This window comes from Phasianus colchicus, chromosome 1 (assembly GCF_987193195.1).
Source record: "Phasianus colchicus chromosome 1, bPhaCol1.hap1.1, whole genome shotgun sequence".
NCBI classification, from domain to species: Eukaryota; Metazoa; Chordata; class Aves; order Galliformes; family Phasianidae; genus Phasianus; species Phasianus colchicus.
This window is the reverse complement of record NC_143436.1, coordinates 60535139-60556915: the sequence shown is the minus strand read 5'-3', so window position 1 is coordinate 60556915 and position 21777 is coordinate 60535139. Positions and strand designations below refer to the sequence as shown.

The following is a 21777-nucleotide window of genomic DNA, read 5'->3' as shown; positions in this document are numbered from 1 at the left end:
TTTGCAGCTGAAGAGGTAAAAAAGTTAAGTTTATAAATTTTATCCAGTTCAACATAAACCAGAATTAGGTGGAACAAAAGAGATAAGAAAAAACTTGCTAAAGATATCAAGCTAAGAATGCAATACATCAGATATAGAAAATCAGCCAAAGAAATTCCCACTAAGGCAAATATCTGATGGATGTTCTAAAAGTAATGCTTGAAGATGAAAAGGCCACAACAGAAGAGTTCACTAAAGGGAACTGAAGGACATTCCCACACTAGATCCTTTCCTTAGAGGGGCAAGTCCAAAGCATTGTCTCAAACTAAAGTGGTACTAAGAGAAGCATTAAAACAAAGCAAGAACACCTAAAAATCCACAGGGCCTGGTAGCATGCAAACTTTTCCAAAGGAAATCAAATGTGAAGCTGCTATTAGCTGCAATATGTAACCTACCATTTAAAAGAGCCTTAATATAGGAGAAATGGGAGATGATGAACATGATGTCAGCTGCCTCCACCCAAAGGATATGGGGAGTGACAGAGCAGCAAGTCTGATTTCCTGTTCAAGTAATTGAGGAGAAACAGCAATAAAACTAGATCTAGCAAACTTCTGGATAGCTACAATCCAACAGGGAAGAATTTAACCTTGTATTTTGCAGAAAGAAGTTAGGTGAAAAGATCTGTTGTTCTTTGATAGACTCAACAGGCATGTGGTACTAAAGCCATTGAAAGCTTTTATGAAAGCCCAGTCAGTTTCAATCATCTCAATGTTGTGCACCTGGATGCTCAAAAAGGCTTTTGATAAAATCCCTCACTGAAGTTTTCCCATTTCTTTAAGGCATCATGGAATAAGATGGAAGGTCCTCTTGTGAATCACTGCTTGAAATACAGCAAGAGAACAGGTAGGTGAAAAGTTTTCCTAAATGGAGAAGACTACAAGCAGGGTTCCAAGAGCCATGCACTGGCACTTAGGCCACTTCACGTGTTCACAAAAGATCCAAATATGGAATCAAACAGGGAGACAACACATTTACAAATGACAACATGAATCACACTGCAGGAATTAAAGCTAACTAAAAAATGTTGCAGAAGGATCTCGCAGTATTGAAGACTGAGCAAGAAAGCGGCAAATGAAATGGAATTCTGTTACAGGCACAAGTTTTAGATTGGTGTCTATACATCAGACATTTCCACTCATAATAAGTATCTGTGCAGACAGATTAGACATTAATAGGGAAGGAATAGAGAACAACAACCAGAAAACGGCCCTATAGTACTGAGCTGCAAATCTGAATGGAGTATGTTGTTCTGGTCTCCATCTCAAAAGGATAGGTTAGAATTGGAAAACACCTAAAAATAGTGACAAGAAGCATCAGAAACCACTGATTTGGCACCATAAGAGCTTCCATATGAGGAGAGTTCAAAACTAGCAGACTCCAGCACAATAAAAAGGAGCTCTGGGTGAGGGTCTTGGGGAGAGGCTAGGCTGTATAGGCACGAAAGGTACATGAAAAGTGATCAGTTGATGGGTTGCTTCCTACTCATTCAAAACACCAGGACTAGAGGAAAGCAAGAAAGATGATCAGGCAGAACATTCATGACATACAAAAGGGAAGTCGTTTTGTTGCACACTGTGTAATTTAACGATGGAGCCCAGTGCACAGGATGCTGTGGAAGCCAAAACTATAAATAGATTTGAAAAAGCAGCCAGAGACATTAATGGAAGAAAAGTCCATCAGCAGCTGTTAAACGCAAAAAAAAAAAAAAAAAAAAAAAAAAAAAAAGTAAATGAATCCTGACTCAGGAAGTCTTTAAACTGGAGATCAGTGCAAGCTAGGAAAAGACTGAGAGAAGAGTCACTGATGCTTGTCTGGTTCTTAAATTGCTTTTATAGGCATCTGCTGCCAATCACTTTTTGAGGCGATACCAGGTAACTCAGCATGAGCACACCTACATTCTTGCCTTCTCCTCAAAAGCCTAGGACAGATACCTTTCCTAGACTTGTCCCCAAAAGACCCAAGCTGGCCTGCCTAACCCAAGCCACAGAGTGTACTACCTAGTCCAGCATAATGCTGTGGGCCAAATGGGCCAAATCCCTACCTCGGGTGTCCAAGCTCTGGCTCAGTGCTGCACTAACATAATTCTATGGCTTCTGAATTTGACCTTGTTTGTGGAAGGCCACTTTGCTTTGAATGGAGGCAGGACAGATACAGGTCTATTTCAAATGTAGATGTGGCACTGAGGGACATGGTTAGTGGGCACAGTGGTGATGGACTGACAGTTGCACTAGATGGTCTTAGTGGTCTTTTCCAATCTTAATGATTCTATGATTCTATTTGCATCCAATTAAGCCAAAGTAACTATGGGTTATGACTCTTTTGTGACAGAACCCCTGGCACACTTAATCATCCCAAGGTGATGCATAGAGCACAACATATGGAATTGCCATCTTCCCATCCCCTTTCAACAAGAGAGTCACCCAATTTGGGGAGTTGTCTGGCTTTCCTGCAAGTGGCCACCACCAACCAGGATGGCTTGGACTGGAACCACATTTAACATGGAGCTGTGAAAGCCCAGACTGGTCACCATGGCTGCTGCTATCTGGTTCAGAGAGACAGGCAAACAGAGGTTCAGAGAAACAGGCAATGAATTGTGTTGGAGTAAAGAAAGTCCTACTCTACATTTAAAACAAAATTCCACTAACAGAGTTCCAACTGCTTCAAGAGTGTCTCCTGAAGTCTGAAAGGTACACATAAAAAGTGATTTCATACTCTTCAGTGCCGAGTAAATTAAACTTTGCTCTGGCCAATAAGTTAGAAAATAAAGCTAAGCAACCAGTGTGCAAATCACCTGCGTTTCTACAATTACCTCACAATTAGACAACTGCTGAAAGCAGCTGGAGGCAAATGCAATACATTTCCTAGCAAAACACAAAATGAAACAGTCTGTTCTGATGCAGAAAAATATATAAATGAGGTTATAAAGAGAGCTGTTTGGCGAAGAGTAATCAAATAAAATGAAATATGGTACATTAAGCTTGGCACTTTGTTGCATTTCATTTTTGTCATTAAGAATATTGCTAAAGAAAATTCAATATATTCAATAGCGTTACCATGGTGTTTTGTAGGGCTGCAACAAAATTCTGCTATGTCTTTAAAAAGGAAAGCATTACATTATTGGTAAATCTACAGCACTGAAGTTATTTAAAAACAGTGTCTTAAAAATGCTATTGCCAGAACAAAAGTTTGTGCATACGCACATAAAGTGCTGACACCAGTTTTTGCACAGCTGAAAACAGAAAGTAGATGGTGGTGGTTACTTTTTTTATGTATAATAATCAAAATGTTAATTGCACCACTGCATTAATAGCTGGACTATTCCTTGTGACATAGCAAACCATTTATTCCACGTAGCAAACAGGCACAACTTACTTTAAACAATATGAAAACGCAAGTATTCTCCCATAGCTGCCCATACCTGAACAGGGACTCTCTGGAGAGCCAGATTTCATTCTGTTTCACGGTCTTCCAAGAGAACAGCAGCAGCAGTAAAGCAAAGAGAGTCAGAACAGTAATCCTCCACCTATTTAACCACGTAGTCAGCTTTTTCAGACCATGGACAAAAAGGATGCAGTACCCCATACTGGAAAAAAAGTGAAAAATGGAAAAGGCACAGTTATATTCCAGTACTCCACTTTACATGCAACACCATTCAGTATCGCATTTCTTACACAATTACTGTTTTTTTTTTTTAACTAATTATATTGTCGAAGATAACAAACACGAATTCAGCAGCATTTTTTCTCAAGTCACTATATAATTTCCAAATTAATCTAAATGACAGACCCAGATGCCAGAAGTATAGCAGCGTGCATAATCCCACACAGCGTAATGGTAGCCTGCACCACTCCGTGGAAGGCAGCTGCCTTTCCCAACAGCAAGCTAGCAAAGCATCATGTAATAACAGTAATAGTGAGTGCTACCAAAGGGAAAAGCATTACAGAACAATGAAGGCTGGAGCTAACAGCCCCAGTGGTGGTGCTATTAGTGCCGGTCTGCACAGCACGGAACCCGGAGAGGAGTAAGGCACAGCTGGAGGGGGGTCAGAGGCCTCTCCAAAAGGTTCTGGAGGGAATCACGTTTTGAACTGAGGTCTCACTCCTGTATAGCTTTAAACTAAGTCAGTAATAATTAATTACTTCATGCAAGTGTTGCCCATCCTTCCAGTGACTCCCTCTGAGCTGGAAATTCAGGGCTTTGCGTTGCTGTACTTAGCACACCGCTAATTTTGCTCAGCATTTTTATGAGGGAACTTCAATTGCTATTGCCTGAGGCACTTCATTAGCTTATCTGTAACTATTTAACCCAAAATACTACATATTGAGCTACAGCTCTCACTAGATAAAAATTTAGCTTCAGACTTAAAGTCTATCTTAGCCCTGGCAGCTCTCTCCAAACAAAAGAGAGAGCAGAAGGATCTGAAACAACGCTTGGGGATCATGGATGCACTGTGACTGTACCACTATGTAGGCACTACCTAGAGAGGATAGTGCTAAAATGCTATACAGAAAGGGACAATCATTCTTCCTGAGGAAGTTTTTATATGCTGATCAGAACCTGCCACCTCTGCTGCTACTGATCTGCACCAGGTGCTGCCTCTGGCAGGGTACTGGTGTCATATAGGGCACTGAGAGAGGCACAGACATAGGAGACAAATACAGAAAAAACATCAGTTCCAGAGATCATTCTGAACTCTGGCATTAGGTTAGAGTTTTCCCACTTCTCAGATGCGGTTGTCAATATTTATTTTCACTTAACTACACTTGCATTTGGCTGAAACACATTTCTTACAACACTTGCTCTGTTTTAGTTTCCACAAATTCTTTTGCACACATATGTTTATTGCACCTACATTAATTGCAAGCAGACACTTAGAGCCACAAACTGAGATGCTGGTGCCAAACAACCCAGCCTTTACAGCTGCTGAACCCTCCTTTACAACTCTGAAAAGCTAATCCCAGTAATAAGCCCTCCCCTCCCAATGAGAAATGCCTTGAAAACCTGCAGATTGTTTTCATTCTGTTATTTAGCCTTTTAGCAATTTAATCCTTCCCTTGAAATTAATTATCTGACATAAACATTACTTAATTGCTTTAGCACAAAGCTGTTTTCAAAAGACGTTCCCTACACCTTCACATTTTTGAGAACGGGCCTTTTCAAACAGAATGGTGAATGCTTCCAGAAAACAAAATATGCAAACGTCAATGTCTTGGTATTTCTACCAAACCCTGCCCTAGCTGCTAGGGATGTTGGCCCCAGCAGCACGGCCAGATCTGCACTGTGGCTGCACAGGCACAACAAGGCTGCTGCTTCCCGTCCAGGGGAGATTTTCTAGCATCTGTGACAGCTGCACACTGAGGCTGTAGAGGGGTGAGGGTAAGGGTTGTTGTGATTCCTCTCTGTGCTTTTCAGGCTCCCTTAGAGACTAACAGTCAGTAACCCAAAGGCAATCATAGAATCACAAAGTCATTAAGGTAGTAAAAGACCACTAAGATCATCTAGTCCAAGCCCAACCCAACACCGTGCCCACCGACCACATCCCTCAGTGCCACATCCACACGGTTCTTGAACACCTCCAGGGACAGTGACTCCATCACCTCCCTGGGCAGCCCATTCCAGTCTCTTCTTCCACATTCAGCAAGGATTCAGTATGGACAGTGAGGGGAATGGCCTGCCAGAGGACAATCGTGAAGCCAAATCATAGGAACCCAAAACTGCAAAGCTGCTCCAATGAAGTTAGGACCGGGCTGTAGCTGTGCCACAATTACAGTCCAATTAGTCTAAAGTTAATGTATCAGTATTATAAAATGCAGAGGTATTCAACAAAAGGGAAAAGAAGGAAAAGGATCAGAAAGTGTGAATCTGGTAAGTTTGTCTTAAAACTTCAGACAATTCCCTGTCTCAAATCAATAGGGGAAGGGTGGGGAAGATCTACTTCATTGCTTTGCCAGGGACCCTTCAGTGCAAATCAGCAGAGCCACATCTCTGCACAGTTTTTCCCATTACATCTATTTTTCAGTCCCAATCTCTGGCTGAGGGTGGTTGGAAATGTTCTGGCTAAAAGGTTTTGCAGACCAAAGACCATGAAGCACTCACATGTCCTTTGCCGCCAGGAAAGCAGGTGCATTTGTGATTTCTGTGCCAAAAATTGTATGCAAAACAACTGTCTGCAACGTCTCTAAACCTATTATCCAACAGTATCTTGGGCTACATCAAAAGAGGGGTGGCAAGCAGGGTGAAGGAGGGGATTGTCCCCCCCTGCTCTGCCCTCCTGAGGCCCCACCCACAGTACTGTGTCCAGAACTGGGGCCCCCTGCAAAAGGACATGGAGCTGTTGGAGTGGGTCCAGAGGAGGGCCATGAAGATGATCAAAGGGCTGAAGCACATCTCCTATAAAGACAGGCTGAGAGAGCTGGTCTTGTTCAGGCTGGAAAAGGGTCAGGGGAGATATCATTGCAGCGTTCCAATACTTAGTGCTTATAAACAGGAGAGGAATTAACTTTTTTCATGGGTAGGTGGTTAAAGGACAAGGGGGAACGATTTTAATCTAAAAGAGGGGGAGATTTATATTAGATGTCAGGGGGAAATTTTACACTGAGAGGGTGGTGAGGCCCTGCCACAGGCTGCTCAGAGAAGCTATGGGTGCCCCATCCCTGGAGGCACTCAGGGTCAGGTTGGATGGGACTCTAGGCAGCCTGAGTTGTTGGGTGGCAGCCCTGCCCATGGCAGGGGGTTGGGGCTGGATGGGCTTTTAGGCCCCTTCCAACCCAAACCATTCTGTGATTCATACTATGATCCTTCACATTTTTTGCACCTCTCTTTACCTTTCTATCTTAAGATCAAATCATGATGGTGAAACCATGGCAAAGCTAGACCCTTCTCCTTCGCATCCACTGATCCACTCTAAACAAAAAGGCATCCACATCAGTATCCCTCAATAAATAAATAAATAAATAAATAAATAAATAAATAAATAAATAAATAAAATAAAAATTACTGTTGCTTCAGTTCCCCTCAAATGCAGAATTCCTCTTACTCTACAACCCACTTCTTTCACAACAGACAAAAATCCTGGTATTGAAATTAGCTTTCATATAGAGACATAAAGTTTGGTAACAGAAGGGTACCAAGCTTGCTATGACAGAGCTGCTGCACAGCAATATGCCCTAATGGCTGTTGGATCTGAGCAGCCCAGGACCACTCATTGTGAGGGTTTTAGCAATGGGCAGAGGTGTGGTGGCTAGAAGACCGTGTATGGTGACACTGCACTCATCTACTTCAAGTAACTTGGCAAGTGACTTTGAGACACTTCCTCCATGGTTTGGGCCCTCGGGCAGCTTAATCTGGAGTGTGACAACCTTGCTCATGGCAGAGGGTTGGAACTCGATGATATTTAAGGTCCCTTCCAACCCAGCCCATTCTGTGATTCTATGGTTAATGCTGCCATGACACTGCAATCACCTACAAGCACACAAAGCACAAATACACCAGCTTTTCTTCTCAGAGTGCCAGGGGACTCAATTCCGTATCAAAAGTAAGTTCAGTGGGAAATCAGACTTTACTCACATGCATTTAAAGAAAAAAAATGAAAAAGCCTCAAAAGTACCTTTCATCAAAGACCTATTTCCCACCTGAAAAAATTTATACACTTAACTACTAAATTCTAAGCATCTTCATAGTCACCTTTACATGCATCTGTGGTTGTATGATTCATTTTTGTATTAGCTGTAGCATTTCCTATTGAGAGAGAGAGCCAGTTCTCTTATAAGGCTTTTGTCCTGGCATTGGCATCCCCTGTCATTCAAGCATTTTTCTAACATACTTTGTAGCCAAAGCAAAATAATGGAAAACAAGCCAAATCCCCAAACCACTATTATTTTTTAAGTCCATTTTCCACTGGATTATAGTAAAACTGCTAATCTTTTTTTTTTCCTTCTTCTTCTGTAGGATAGGCAACAGCTTGCTACAGCAACCTCCCTCACTGTGAAAAGTCTGTGACAGCTTAGCCCTGGGTCAGACGTGAAGCAGAACCTGAGGAACAGGTAACGTGATAACAGTTTTTGCTTGGGCTCACAATGAGAACACTTATAATGGGGGAATGTGCAGCTTCAAAATGTCGCTAGCACTATATGAGGGCTTGCACAAGAGATCCTTGCTTGGCACACAGACCCACCAGCCTCATGTTTTGGATTCCTAGAGTACCAAAGTGACACCTTAGTGGGGTCCTGAATTATAATGAGGGCAGAGCTGCACTTAGTAGGCAAACACTGTGCGCCGTTTACACGCTTCTGGCAGACAGCATGCAGGGAGCTATGCAATGACAGATTTTCATCTGTAGTTTCTGTGGTTTGTTAATATCGTTCCACCTGCATGAAGTGAAATGATAAGAGGCACAAACAGATGGGAGCGAGGTGGCACGCAGACCCTGTATCCCATGGAGCGCTACAAATACCGCCTGATTAACATAAGAGCCAAAACAGCAGACACTTAATATTTGCAAACCATAATTAGATCACAAACTCAACCTTTTCTTTGGCCACTAAGGCTCCTTTTCCCAGACGGAGCTGTTGCTGATTCGCTTACCCCCCGTTTCTCTCTCCTAGTTTGGATCAAACACCTCATTTTTCATCAAGAAGTCAAGAATGCCTTGCTGCGCTTGGTTGCTGGCCATGCTGCCTCGCTGCAGACACGACGTGGTTAGCACTGCAGCTATCTGAGCACTGCAGTCTGAGATTATTGGCATGTTCCACTGCACCAATCTCTCCGCACTGGAAACCATCTCACCTCCTCTGGGAGGTGCATGAAGCCCTGCTGCAACAAAGCACTCCCAAAAGCAGAGGCGTGTTTTACTCGCGTGTTTTACTGTTTGTTTGTTTTTTTCTGACCTGCAACTTTGTAAGGTACAGCTTTCCACTGCGAAGAGGAGCAGGGTGGGTGCTACAGAAGGGATGCACTAAGTCCCTGCCCCTGGCTGCAGGGCAGCAGCAGGTGTGGCTATAAATTCGAGTGGGAGAAACTGTGCCCAAAGGATGCCTTCCTCCCACTTCTTAATGGTTATTTTGGGAATGTCAGATCTTGTGAAGTCATTATTTGGTGGCTGGGGTTTTTGGAACTGACTTAATCTCAACCACATGCATGTAAGCCTGGAGTAAATCCACTGATCTCAAAGCAGTTACTCCAGATCTCAGCCCAGATAAGAGTCCAAGTAGATGCATACATACAGAGCAGTTATGAAAAGCGCTGACTGGAAGCAGCCTGTCAAAGCATGGAAGAAATACTGCCCCATTCAGGGGCTGTTAATGCAACAAAAGGGATTATCTCAAAACTATACTGAGAGTAGAAAGTGCACTCGGCTTTGACATTTCGCCCCGGAGGCTCTTTCTGGGCTGCAAACCTCCTTCTTGATTTCCAGCACTTAGTTCAGATGGCTCCCTTTGTCTCCATAAAAACCAATCCTCACTTTTGAGCCACTCTGAAGCAAGTTTAACCCTTGCATACATCGCTTAAATTAAGTGCATACTTTGCTGCTGTCAGGGAGGTGCAGCCAGGAGGACGATGTACTCTGCTGCCCGATCCAAATGCTGAAAGCAAACGCTGGACTCTCTTAGTTTAAAGTCACTCACACACTTCCCAGACCAGACCCATGCAGACATTCCTAGGCACAACACGCTTTTCATGCTCCCAGCCAAAGCTGCTCCAGCTCCATAGCATGAGCTGAGGATACATGCCAAAGCCATCCGAGCTGCACAGGCAGGGCTGTTGCTGCAGGGGAAAAAGCTGGAAAGGCAGTTCATCCCCATTAAACAAAATGGTTGCATTCACACTTCTCTAATGGGGAGTCATTGATTGCAAAAAGCACACTCTGCACACCATTTGGGCCACTCCTGCCTCTCAGTCACGCAATCAGATGCAGAAGGGAGCAATGGCAAAACAAGCATAGCTCAAAGTGGCTCATTCTGCCCCAAAACAGTGCCCACAGACATGGAGGTCCAGTGTGAGTGGTGCTGGAAGGTAGTAAAGATGCTATTAAATGAAAAACGTCGAGGTTTTCAAGGTTGGAGCTGTACAGGATCAGTGAAAATCAAGACCTTCAAAAAATGTTTTTGTCTGCAAAAATAGTATATGTGCACATTAGCTTGCATCTGGGTCACCCAGAATAAACAGAGAATCAAAACTTAGGGGCTCTCCTTGCGACCTGGATCACTCAGGTTCACATCTCCGCGCTAGGTCAGGGTTAGACCTGGGGATATGAAACAGAGTTCACCTGTAGGGCTCCAAGCTTGGGGTCCCCAAAACTCTCCAGTCACCAAACCCTACCTGCTGACCCAGAATAACCATACTGTACCGAGACAAACATATTTGAGAAGTTTTGAAAAGTTAACTTCGTATGGCCAAATGTAGTGCTGGATGAAGTTTCTTCTTGCAGCTGGTTCAAGGCTAGATTAAACTCAGTGATCAATAGGCTGGCTCACTTGGCACAAATGCAAGCATGGGCCTGGATCAGGCCTGGATCAAACTGCTCTCATACTGATCTGAAAGAGTGTAGGTGCAGTGCTAATGATCCTGGGAAATTGAAAGTGTGCAGTAGGTGGAGTACACTATCCCAATGCTCACATGAGAATCCCTGTTGCCCTGATAAAAGCAATTCCAGGCCACATGCATCCTATTGTCCATTTCTGTCATCCGTGTCCTTCTGATCATAAGGTTCATCTTGGGTAGTCAGCACACCCTGGCAAAAAGTTTTGCATTAACTAAAATGTCCCATTTTCCATGGGAAAATTTTGTATCAAACCTTACTTTCTCAACTGGTCAGGACTATGAGGGAAAAGCCTCTTGGAACACTCACTTTTTTGCACTAAATGTCCAAAGGCAAGCAGGATGTGGGATGTGCCTCTGTCAGCTGCAGCTAGACAACATTATTCCCTATACATCCCTGCTTCTTGGTGGCACCAAACTTTGGAGACAAAAGGAAAAACATTCTTTGAATTGCTTGACTCCATGATCACATGGAACGGATACAATTTATTTATTTATTGCCAATTCATAGACACTAAGGCTTTTTAAAGATGTGACACCCACCACCAATGTTATTGTACAAAACAGATGTTGGAAAAAAAAAAACAAACCTCACAACTCAGTACATATGATAACAAAGTAACAAAGTAATGTGTTTAACTTACTACTAATTAAGTAAATTAAATTCCTTTTCCTGGAATAAGGTCCACAAGTCATATATAATATAAAGACACAGAGAACAATAAACACTGGCAGTATACACGTAATTTGGAAACATATATGAGATAGTACTAGACTTTCCTTCTAGCTCTAAGTTAAAATCTATAGACCTGTACTAAAGACACTTAGACGTGATTGGTTAAGTCATCAATATGATTCACCTCCATGAGCAATGCCATCCTCTATTCAGAGCACAATGTAATTACAGAAAATCTAGGAGCTCCTACTTTCCTTATTAGAAAGAAAATATGAAGTAGAAATGACTGAAATAGCCTTTGAATGGCTATTTAATATTTGCACACATTTCCCTTCCCTCTCTTCCAATGTAAGTCATGTGATAAACAAATTCACTTCATTAGAGTGCTCGAGTCCAAGACTGAATTAACTTCCAACAAATTCCTGTCTGAAATATTTCCAGGTAATACAGAATCTTTTCATGCTTTTGAATACAGAAAGAGAACAGCTTATAAATGAAAATTCCTACATGAATCCACGGGGATTCCACAGACAGTCCCCTAAAATCTTATATTCTTTAGCGAGGAAGAGCCTATATGCTGTAGCTTTAATTAAAATATTGTAATTATTTCCAAAATTCCGTAGCAGATATATAATTTTCCATTCAATCTCACCTCAAATCTTCAAAAACATCATGTAAGAAACTATTTCTATTAAATTTCACAATATACCTTCTTAAGGGGACTATTTTCCATTGTAAATAAGAAATCCTCTTTTAATCAGCACAGCCAAACAGATTATTTCTACAAGATGACGTTAATTTAGTGTTATTTCTCAGAAGCAATGCCCTCACATATCTGTCTTATCTTCAAGAGCAAGATAAACATGTCTGAAGGTTTCCCTTTAACCTAATGCAGCACAATAAAATGAAAAATCTTTCCAGAACAGCCATTAATGCTCATGCTCAACACAAATACAGCCTTTTCCTGAATCAATTGTACATGGCCAAAATGCAATGTGCTTCTCAAAAGCATGTTTTAAATTTAGTTAAAACAACTAAAGACTGCAGTCTAGACCAAGCGCACCATGAGCTAATCTTTTTCAGCTTTGCAGAATCATTTTGGCTTTTATTCCCTCATCTTTATTGCCTTTCACCAAAATATCTGGCACTAGCATCTCAGCATTTCTTGCCTGCATTAGCAGAGGATGGCTGCTTTGATTTCTCCTTGAAGTGTTTAATAGGGGTAGGCAAGCCTTCAAAAGCAGGGGCTTAGCTTTGGAAACGCATCTGAAAGGTAGACGCTTACAGGGCTTAGCCTTCCTACGAGCAGTAAATCCCCACAGCCCCTTCTAAAGGAACGGGGTGGAGTTGTTTTTCAACAGAGAGCGAAGCAGAAGCAGAGTGCCTGCTTCTGCATAGGCCCCAGTGGGCTGGCAGGGGGCTCAATGCCACACTGACCTCAGCTGTTGGCTACTGTGCAGCCCCCAGCCTCATGGCGAGGAGGGCTGGGGCTGAGGGCTGGCCTGCTGCCGGCAGTAAGGCGCTCCCTGTGCCCTGTATTCTCTGCAGAGCCTCCAGGCCTCTGTTTCTCTACAGGCCAGATAGCATTACTCGCTCTGACCACACTGTTTCAGCTTTCAGGCCCTGGCAGGAGCAGCAGCAATAGTGTGGCATGAAAACTGTGGGACTTTAAGTAGATGGAGGAGAAGGTGTGACTTGGATTCCAAATCCCAAAGGAGTCGAGATGGAGGAACAGAAAGATAAACTGACTGCATGGAGTCAGTGGGACTTTCATAGCCGACTCTGCTGTGTCAGTACTTGGCTCCAATTGAACACTGAAGCTCCTTCAGCTAGATTACCACCAAAAGCTAGATTACTACCTACAGGATCTGATGTATTACTGAGGGAATGCTGAACAGGTAATTGGGAATTTGGCTCCTCAGAGAACTTTCCACTTCAAGTAACTTTAAATAATGGGATGGCAATGGAAACAGAAAGTACACCACCACCACTACCATGTTATGTAACTGTCTCGAAGAAAGTAATGTGGACAGCATGACATGCTCCCAGAAAAGAGAAGCACCAGTAAGTCCCATCCTCAAGTATCTGCAAGCAATGAGGACTTCTATTCAGGAGTATTCATGTTTATAGAAATTACAAATTAACCCATTACCCATCAGGTTCTTTTTTTCCTTTTATTCTTCTTCCCAATCACACCACTTAACAATGTACAGAATTACACTAATTTGAATGAATGCATTAGCACAAAGAACCAAAAGCGTCCCCTGTGCAAAGACAGAAATTCCACTGAGCCTCTGCTTTGCTATGGCTTAGGGAAAGACACGATACATTAAAGTCCTGAAAAGTACAATCACACCTTTTTTTCTGTTAGTTGTCTTAAGTGTAGATTATTAGACAGACAAACGGCATGATGACTATAGCAGTAGCATTGACAATTAGGGCTGCAACATCAACTATTAACAAACTGAAGAGTTGGTGAAAAAAATGGCATCAAGTTGCAATTGTCCCAGTTGGGAAAGAGTAATGGTGCACTCTGTGACCGACTCATTACAGTATGCATCTCAAATGAGCTGCCAGGGAAGCTGTGTAGGTACTGCTAACTTGCCTACTGCTTTCAGGTTGCTCTACAAGCCAGAAATAAGCCATATAGCAATGCTTTGGTTGATTTGTTGGTTGTTACAAACTTGTAAAAAAAGCTTCAGACATCCAGTTACAACACAGCAGCCCAGCCAGGAGCTAGCAGAGCAGCAGTAAAAGATGAGGAAAAGGCAGAAATTGTTCCCCTAGGATAGGTCTGATCCTATGAGGCAAAGAGCAACTACAGTTCTGCTGCAAAGTCAGTAGGGCAGGCAACTCTTGAATGGAAAACTCCAGAGATTTCTCTGCCTCTCCTGTATCTTCATGTGAAGGACAACACATGGTAGGAGTGAGTGCTCGCATTCAAGTATGCAGACAAATGGCACATGGTTCAGAATGACTGGATGCACAAAGTTGTTCCCAATTTTAAAACACGTTGTCTGCAGTGTTCTGAGCAACACTGGTGGATAGGCATAATTACATCTGCATTTTAAAACCTGCAACAGAAAACCTGCTGTGATTTGAGTCTTTCACTGATCCAGTTATTTATTTTGATGCCTCTCTTGAAAACTGCATCCTCTGGAATTGTATCCTGCCCACATTTTCTGGAATATTTCACACTTTCAGCTCTCCTGAAAACATGCTTTCACCCCTTCAGGATAAGAAAACAACAACAACAAGAATTCAATATGAAGTTTAAACACAATAAATTGATTTTCTATGAAAATTTTCAGGTTTAAGCAGTGCTACTTTTTAAAAGTTCTGATTTAAACAAAAAAAAGCACTCGTAATCCTCAAATGAAAACTAAGTATAAGAGATATTTTCTCCAAATACTTCTGTTTTGTTAAGGCCAATTAAAAAAAAAAAACAACAAAAACAACATTCAACCAGGTTGACTTATATTGTATCCCTCTTTCCTGAGGCACAGCTCAGACAGAAGAGGAATTGTTCAAAACAGCCATCCGCCTCCAGAAAGGAAGGCCCAGCTGTATAATTAGCCATTAAGTAGAAAGCCCGTTCCTTGTGCCTTTGCATTTACAACATCTTTTCCATAAATCCTTGGGTCCTTACTCAACTTTTACTGAAAAAAAATGCTTGACTTTTTGCCCAGGTAACTGCTGAACGACACTGAATTAGGACTTGAGGCTGTGACACATATAGGCAATGTGTACACCTGTAAAACCCATAACAACTAATAAAAGGCTATTACTTGAAACGGAGATATACAAGCATCTTCTTGTATAACCCCAAAAACATAGGTCAACAAGTCATCACCATGTGATTCAGTACTTCTGTCTAAATAAAGCTGAATTTCCACCTCTGACTGGTTAACTGAATTTCAGAGAAGAAACAGCAAAGCAAAGGAAAAGCACTTTTCAACAGAAGAAAACTGCTACAGGCTGTTCTAAATAAAGAACACACGCCTTGCAAGAGCCATCACTATTAAACTGCTGCGCTCCTGAGGAAGGGAAAGAACATCATCATTTTGGTTCTGCCACAGTCAGGAATGCACACAGAAGCCCTCCTCACTACTCACGTTGTTTGAACCCAGAGGATGAAAAGAGAGTTCATTTCTTAGTAATTGAGCCAAGAAATCAGTTCTCAAGATTCCTTGGCTAGAAAATGTCCCCTTTAGCAGCCTTCACAATGCTGGTCCTCCTCTCCCATTAGCTGCTGGGGCTTTCATTCCCTTTCCTGTCAGCTGCCTGGGCTAAAAGCAAACACCACACATTGCAAAGTAGGACATGAGCGATCCCAACAAAGTAAGAGAACCACGGACTCTGACACAGGCTAACTCTGGAGAAACCATGTAATCCTGCTGCCTCCATTTTCCTGCCTGAAAAAAATAAAAAAGGTCAACTATCAATTCCCTACACTATAGGTCATATATCTGCAAAGCCCGCAGGGAGATGAAAAGCATTATACAAACTATATGCACACATGTTAACGCTGATTAATTTTGTCTGTGCAAACATCTCCTTTTTTCTTCTTCATTGCCCCTCCTCTCATTATATCAGCAGTCTCATCTGGAGGAGGACAAGGAACTGCTGACAGCTGAAGTATTTTCCGCAGTTGTTCTTTGGAGATTCAGAAATGCAACCACTCAACACAGCCCTGTGTTCAGCTGACTGTTTCCTTAATAGCTTTGCGCTTTCATGTGTTGCCTCATTTTCTGTTACATGAATTTAAAGCAATCTGATTTTCAAGTTAATTTGAAATGATGCAAGATCCATTAGTTGAAGGTATCATTTGCAAAATAACTCAGGAACAACTTTCACTCACTGTACTTTCAGCTATGCTCCCATCAGACAAAAGCAAGGCTAGTGATGTGAATAAAATCACTAGGACTTGGCCCAAGAAGCAACTCTAGACTACAGAACAGCATGGAGAGATGGACCAACTGCATAGGAGACTTGAAATAAATGCAGCAGCTCAAGTTTTACAGCAATGAGTAGTCCTTTTGTGTTATTACTTACACAAAAGATTAACTAATATGTGTAACACTTTGGAAAAAAAAAAAAAAAAAGTCCTAGAAGTTTGTTTTCCTAGGATTTTTTAAACCACATTTTGTGAGGACTGTGCTTTGTTGACAGCTCCACAAGAGTGGCTCCCATTAGAGATAACAGGAGCTGACCTGCTGCACCAGCAAATAGTATTAGTCCTGACTTGTACCATTGAGGAATAATAATTTATGCTTATGGCTGGAAAAAACTGCACTGGCACAGCAGGCCCAGAAAGGCCATGAAGTCTCCATCTTGGAAATACTCAAAAACTATCTGAACATGTTCCTGGGCAACCTTCTCCAGGTGCCTTCACTTGAGCTGGAAGGCCAACCAGATGGCCTCCATAAGCTGGTGCACCTTGGATAAACATCCTCTGAATGCCACTGCAGGTTCCAGCCTGGATACTGTGGATATGTAAGAAGTAACATCTCAAATCTGTTACTGATTAAAAGAAATGGGAAGCACTCAGACCACTGAAGCAACATTTATTAAGAGGCTGAAAACTGAGGGAAATTTTGAGGCAGAAGCTGACAGATCCTCTTCTACAACTGTAAATCCTCCACTCATAGATGTGTTTGTAATCAATAACATACAGATATGTCATGCAAATACTCAACAACTCAAGTTAGCAGCCTAACACTGTCACCTTTGTTTTCACTGAGCACCTCTGTAGCACAAAAGATGAGCAGTACACAACAAAAATGACAAGTTAACTCTTCAGATACTGTCCGTAAAGTAAAGCCATTGACAATTTCAGTTGAGAATGCTGTCAGGAGAAAGTGTCTGTGGGAACAATCCTCAAGAAATAACACCTCATCACTGTATTCAGCTGTTTCACACACATCAAAATCTGTGTTGAAAAGTGAAAAGGAATTTGGCTAGCTTTGCTCCTGCCGAGTGATCTGCTCTCAATGGAAGACAAAATCCCTCATACAATCACACTCAACGGCAGAAAGCATACTGACTATCAATATAAACATCTGAAGGATTGTAAAAGGTTAGAAGTAATCTTGCCTGTTTTTAGAAAATGGGATGGCAGTCTCATTAGGAAGGAATTCAATTGCAATAGTTACCTCGGCATGTAAAGGACTCGCTCGGCCACCACAAATCCCACCCTGAAGAAGAGGTTGCTGGCTGGGATGAAGGGGAAAACCAGGAACAACAAGCCAACCAAAACTTCTTTGTGTTCCAGTTTCTGCAATAACACAAAATTAAACAAATATCAACTAAAAAAAGTCCGATTTCATTCAACGCTGCTTACCCTTTCCTTCTGAGATTCTTATTAATAAAATAAGCAACTCAAATTTGTGTTTATATGTTTTGCATTTAAAGAAATTATTGCATTATACTGTTTTTCCATATTTATATAAAGTCTGTGCATCTGGTATGCCTGAAAAGTGCACAATGTGCACAGTACACAGCATGTATTACTCTTTTAAAGTCAATTTGTTGTATGCAGCTCTCTTGAGATACCACAAATCGCACCTAAGATACACTCCATTCTAGTAATAGGTTAAGTTCACAATGGTGTGAATGTATAAATTAACATGTCCATCACAGTACATTTGTATGTAAATATACAAGTGCACATCACACACACAGACTGCCTGTGTGCAATCCTAAGTGTCTATAACTGAGGAGAAGCTGTTCAATCAGCTACATTTTGTGTGAATAAATTAGCCCCAAATGGCATATTAATGTAGTCATTTTACCTCTTTCAAGACAATGCCTAAACTTGAAATGATACTTTCTCTCACAAGGTCTCTATACTCACACAGAGATGGAAATTTCAGATGTACTTATACTATATATATATACTATATCTTTCACTTGAGCTCAGTTAACATCCTTCACTGAGTTCATTTTAATGTTCCTCTTTGAGGAGAAATCCAATTGCCACATGCAGTTTGAAACAACTGCGATTCACAGGGCTGACACAAAAATCTCAGGGTGCTGAAACCAACAGCATTCCCACTACCAAGAGAACAAAGCCTCTTTCGGCAAGTTTAGCTCTACCATTAGCTGCACCCCAAGCTATCAACTCATTTCACACTTTCTGCTGGTGATATCAAGGGATAAAATCAAGCTAAAAGAAGTGCAGTATTAGGTCTGTAAAACCACCCAGCCAAAAACTCCTGCTTTCCTGCCCTGCCATACCACTGTGTCATCAGCTGCAGCAGTGCTGTTCTGCATCCATTCAAAGAAGTCAAACTTTGTCACATTTGGAAACAGATGCAAGTAGAATAGCTTAATGGTTGCAGTACCGTCTAATCGTTTTGGGCAATTTCTCAATTTCGCAGAGCAAACCGAATTCCAAAGCATTAATTGTGGGAACCTAAATTCAGATATGTTGAATGAGATTTTCTAATAGAGGAGGTGAGCCCAGTCAGTGATGTGGGGCGACACAGTACAACCTCTCTTGCTGTTGCACAACCAGAGACTGTGTTGCTAGTTACTGCAGGCTTAATTGATGGCTGAAATTCAGAAACCTCAGTATTAAAATGATATCCTGTGGAAAAGACTATGAATGTTTTCTATGGGTACAAAACATATGTTAGAAGGCTAACCTGGTACACAGACACATAGTAACCTATTACAGCTACAGGATTGAACCATTATGCATACTAAGTATGTTTATGAGGACAGGATCTATCTTTTCTACCTTCGGACACCTAAAAGTTAGCCAATCCGGCTAGACTCAATACCTAATCCACCTCTTTAGTCAGTAGGAGGCAAAAAGCTCACATGGCAAATGACTAAGCATCCTAAAGTACTATAGTGGTGTGACATAATACTCTGCAGGGTGTTCTTTTCTCCAGGCCCTGAGAAATTGGTTTTAAATGGGTCAGATTACATCTACTCAGTGTGTAACACTATCCAGGTTGCCCAAGTGTGGACTAGAGTGGTATCTCAGCTTTCACACAAGCATGAAGTACAAGCAGTACTCTCATATCTTCTTCAACACACTAAGGCTGTGTTACTTCTCACGGCCACTAAACAATATTTTTTTCACACAGACTCTACTTACCAGCTTGTATCACCAACTTTAGCGCGTTTGGTTTATGCCCTTTGAGGAACACATACCACTGTACAAGCATTAATAGTAACAGAGACCATTTAGAAGGACAAAAGAAAAAACGCTTAGATGGACTTTCATCTAGATAAATCTGCCCAGATATGTTGTAAGGCCAGGCTGGACGGTGCTTTGAGCAACCTGGTCTGGAGAGAGGTGTCCGTGACTGTAGCACATGGGTTGGAACTGGATGACCTCAAAGGTCCCTTCCATCCCAAATCATTCTATAGTTCTATGATTCTATGATAAAAATTAATCATGAACGTCACAGAGAAAAAACAAAGTTGAAAAAAATGTTTTAGGAAAAATAAAAACACATCTTTTGAATACAAGTTTTCAACCAGCACCAGTTTCTATAAAGGTTTCCACAGTTCTACACACTGAGCATTTGCCACAAAAAGGAAAGGAACCAACAGACTTTCCCACTCAGTACTGGTATCCTACTGAGCTGAGTGTTTGGAAATCCTCAAGTTAAAAAAAGACCTGATGTTCCTTTATAGAAGAGTCTTTTCTACCCTGACTGAATTGCAGGTTCAAAAAGGGCACTGACTTCCGCTGGGTCAGAGGAAACAGAAGGCAGGGAGAGAGCAAAGTCTTCAGACTTCTTCATTAATACCTGACTTAAACAGCAGCACAATTACCTGTGTCTATTGTCTACTTTTTCAGTATGTTTACAAACACAGATAGTACAGCCTTCCTGAAGTCACAGCAGAACCTGAAATATCTTATTACCAAAGCTGAAGCAGATACCATTCCATTAAGCTGACGAGCAGAGATACCCAGTAATGGTCATTTAGGCTTGTAATTACAACAGAAAATTGGATAGAAAAAATAAGGGATTAAAAATTATTCCTCAACTCTACTTGCAAATTATCAGTCCTTCCTCAAAACAAGTTCGGGACATATATTCCCATTTCTCTCCCGCCTCTTAACACCACCTTCCTTTCCCATCTTGTCTGGACTAATTTTGGGGCCACTTGCTGCCATCACTACACTCTGTGAGTCTGACAACAAAGATCCACAGCCATGACAAGGTATATTGGGCTAATGCACAGAATGTTCCCTGTGGCCAAGATACACTCCTGCTTTAAAATGAACCCACTATCAAATAGTTCCTCAGTTGTTGTTTGTTAAATCAGTAATTGGGAGAGCAACCTCTAGTTAATCTCTCTAGGAAGGACACACTGTTATCCAAGGCTGCAGTGCTGCAGATAAGCAAAGGAAACTTAATGTTGGAAAAAGACAAATAAAACCTGCACATCCAATGGGAGAAAGGAGAATGTGTTAGCTAGACCAAAGGAGAAAATGTTACTGTGAACCTTTTCTCCCTGCACAAGTCACAGCTCTTAGACTAATGCCATTGAGGGCTGCCAGCTCAGTCCTCCTGGCAGGGCTAAAAGACAGGAGCCCAGTGCTACAAGCCAGCTTCATGGAGAGGCAGAGCCCTCTGTAGTAGCACTGATTTCTGAAACAAGACATATCTGGTGCCCCACAGTTAAAGCATTTGGTTCAGGCAGAGGGTTTGTTAAGAAATGGTCCTTAAAGGCCTTTAGGTTTAAGCATGTGGGACTCAGTGTTGCCTGGCTGCATTTCAGCTTTCCCATCATAGGAATGTGAAGTCAATATTTTTACATCCTTTTAAGGAGCTGCTCTTACTGTGTCTCAAAATGGTACCCCAGCAAAAATAACAAAGAGGTCACTACATATTTGAGGTGATAAACAAATAAGTTGCCTTTGTTATTCTAAAACGAATGCACAAAACAAAATAAATGAAATCCAGTGGTTCTGTGACTTCCATTCCTGTTACATCCCTTACCGTTCCTACCCCACATATCCCCCTAGGCCCCAGCCAGGCTTTTGCTGGTTCTTTGCTATGCGTGGTCATGCTGATGAGCCAGTGGGTCAAACTGCTGAGCTCATCCCATAGAGCTCAGATTGGGATTCTCTCCTCTACCTGGCCTTTGACTTTTCCATAACATGTAAGCACACTGCCATGTCCCGCCAGGGAGGACTGGCCACACAGAGAACCTGAGCAGAAACAGAAGGTGGGGCTTCAGGTCATCTGAAACTCATCTGTGGCCATTAATTTATACTGGATAAATAATTACCTTAATGACAGCTGGATCTTATTCCCCACTTCCCTAAACAGCTTGTACTGGTGTAGAAACTTAGTGCCTACTGATGGATCAGACACTAAGCTAAACCAGCCCTTGCTCAAACTCAAGAACTGCCAGTTCTCCTCTTCCAGCCTTGTGAAGACTACATGTATGGCATGTGTTCCTCACATGCACAGCTACTCACCTAGGCAGCAACGGGAAACAGAAAAAAAGGACAGAAATGTGACCATGACATGTTAAAGGATCTTGTGTAA

At 41.9% G+C, this 21777-nt stretch overlaps 1 protein-coding gene across 2 annotated transcripts in view; it reads right to left on the bottom strand.

The window, feature by feature from the left end:
- The window catches only part of TMTC1 (transmembrane O-mannosyltransferase targeting cadherins 1), a 147584-nt gene that overhangs the window by 41713 nt on the left and 84094 nt on the right, over window positions 1-21777 (bottom strand). For both annotated transcript variants that reach the window (XM_031589844.2, XM_090144882.1), the window contains exons 9-10: window positions 17407-17528; window positions 3458-3622 (exon numbers count right to left, since the gene is read on the bottom strand). In XM_031589844.2, coding sequence (XP_031445704.1) covers window positions 3458-3622; window positions 17407-17528 — 287 coding nt within the window. The remainder of the gene's footprint in view (window positions 1-3457; window positions 3623-17406; window positions 17529-21777) is intronic.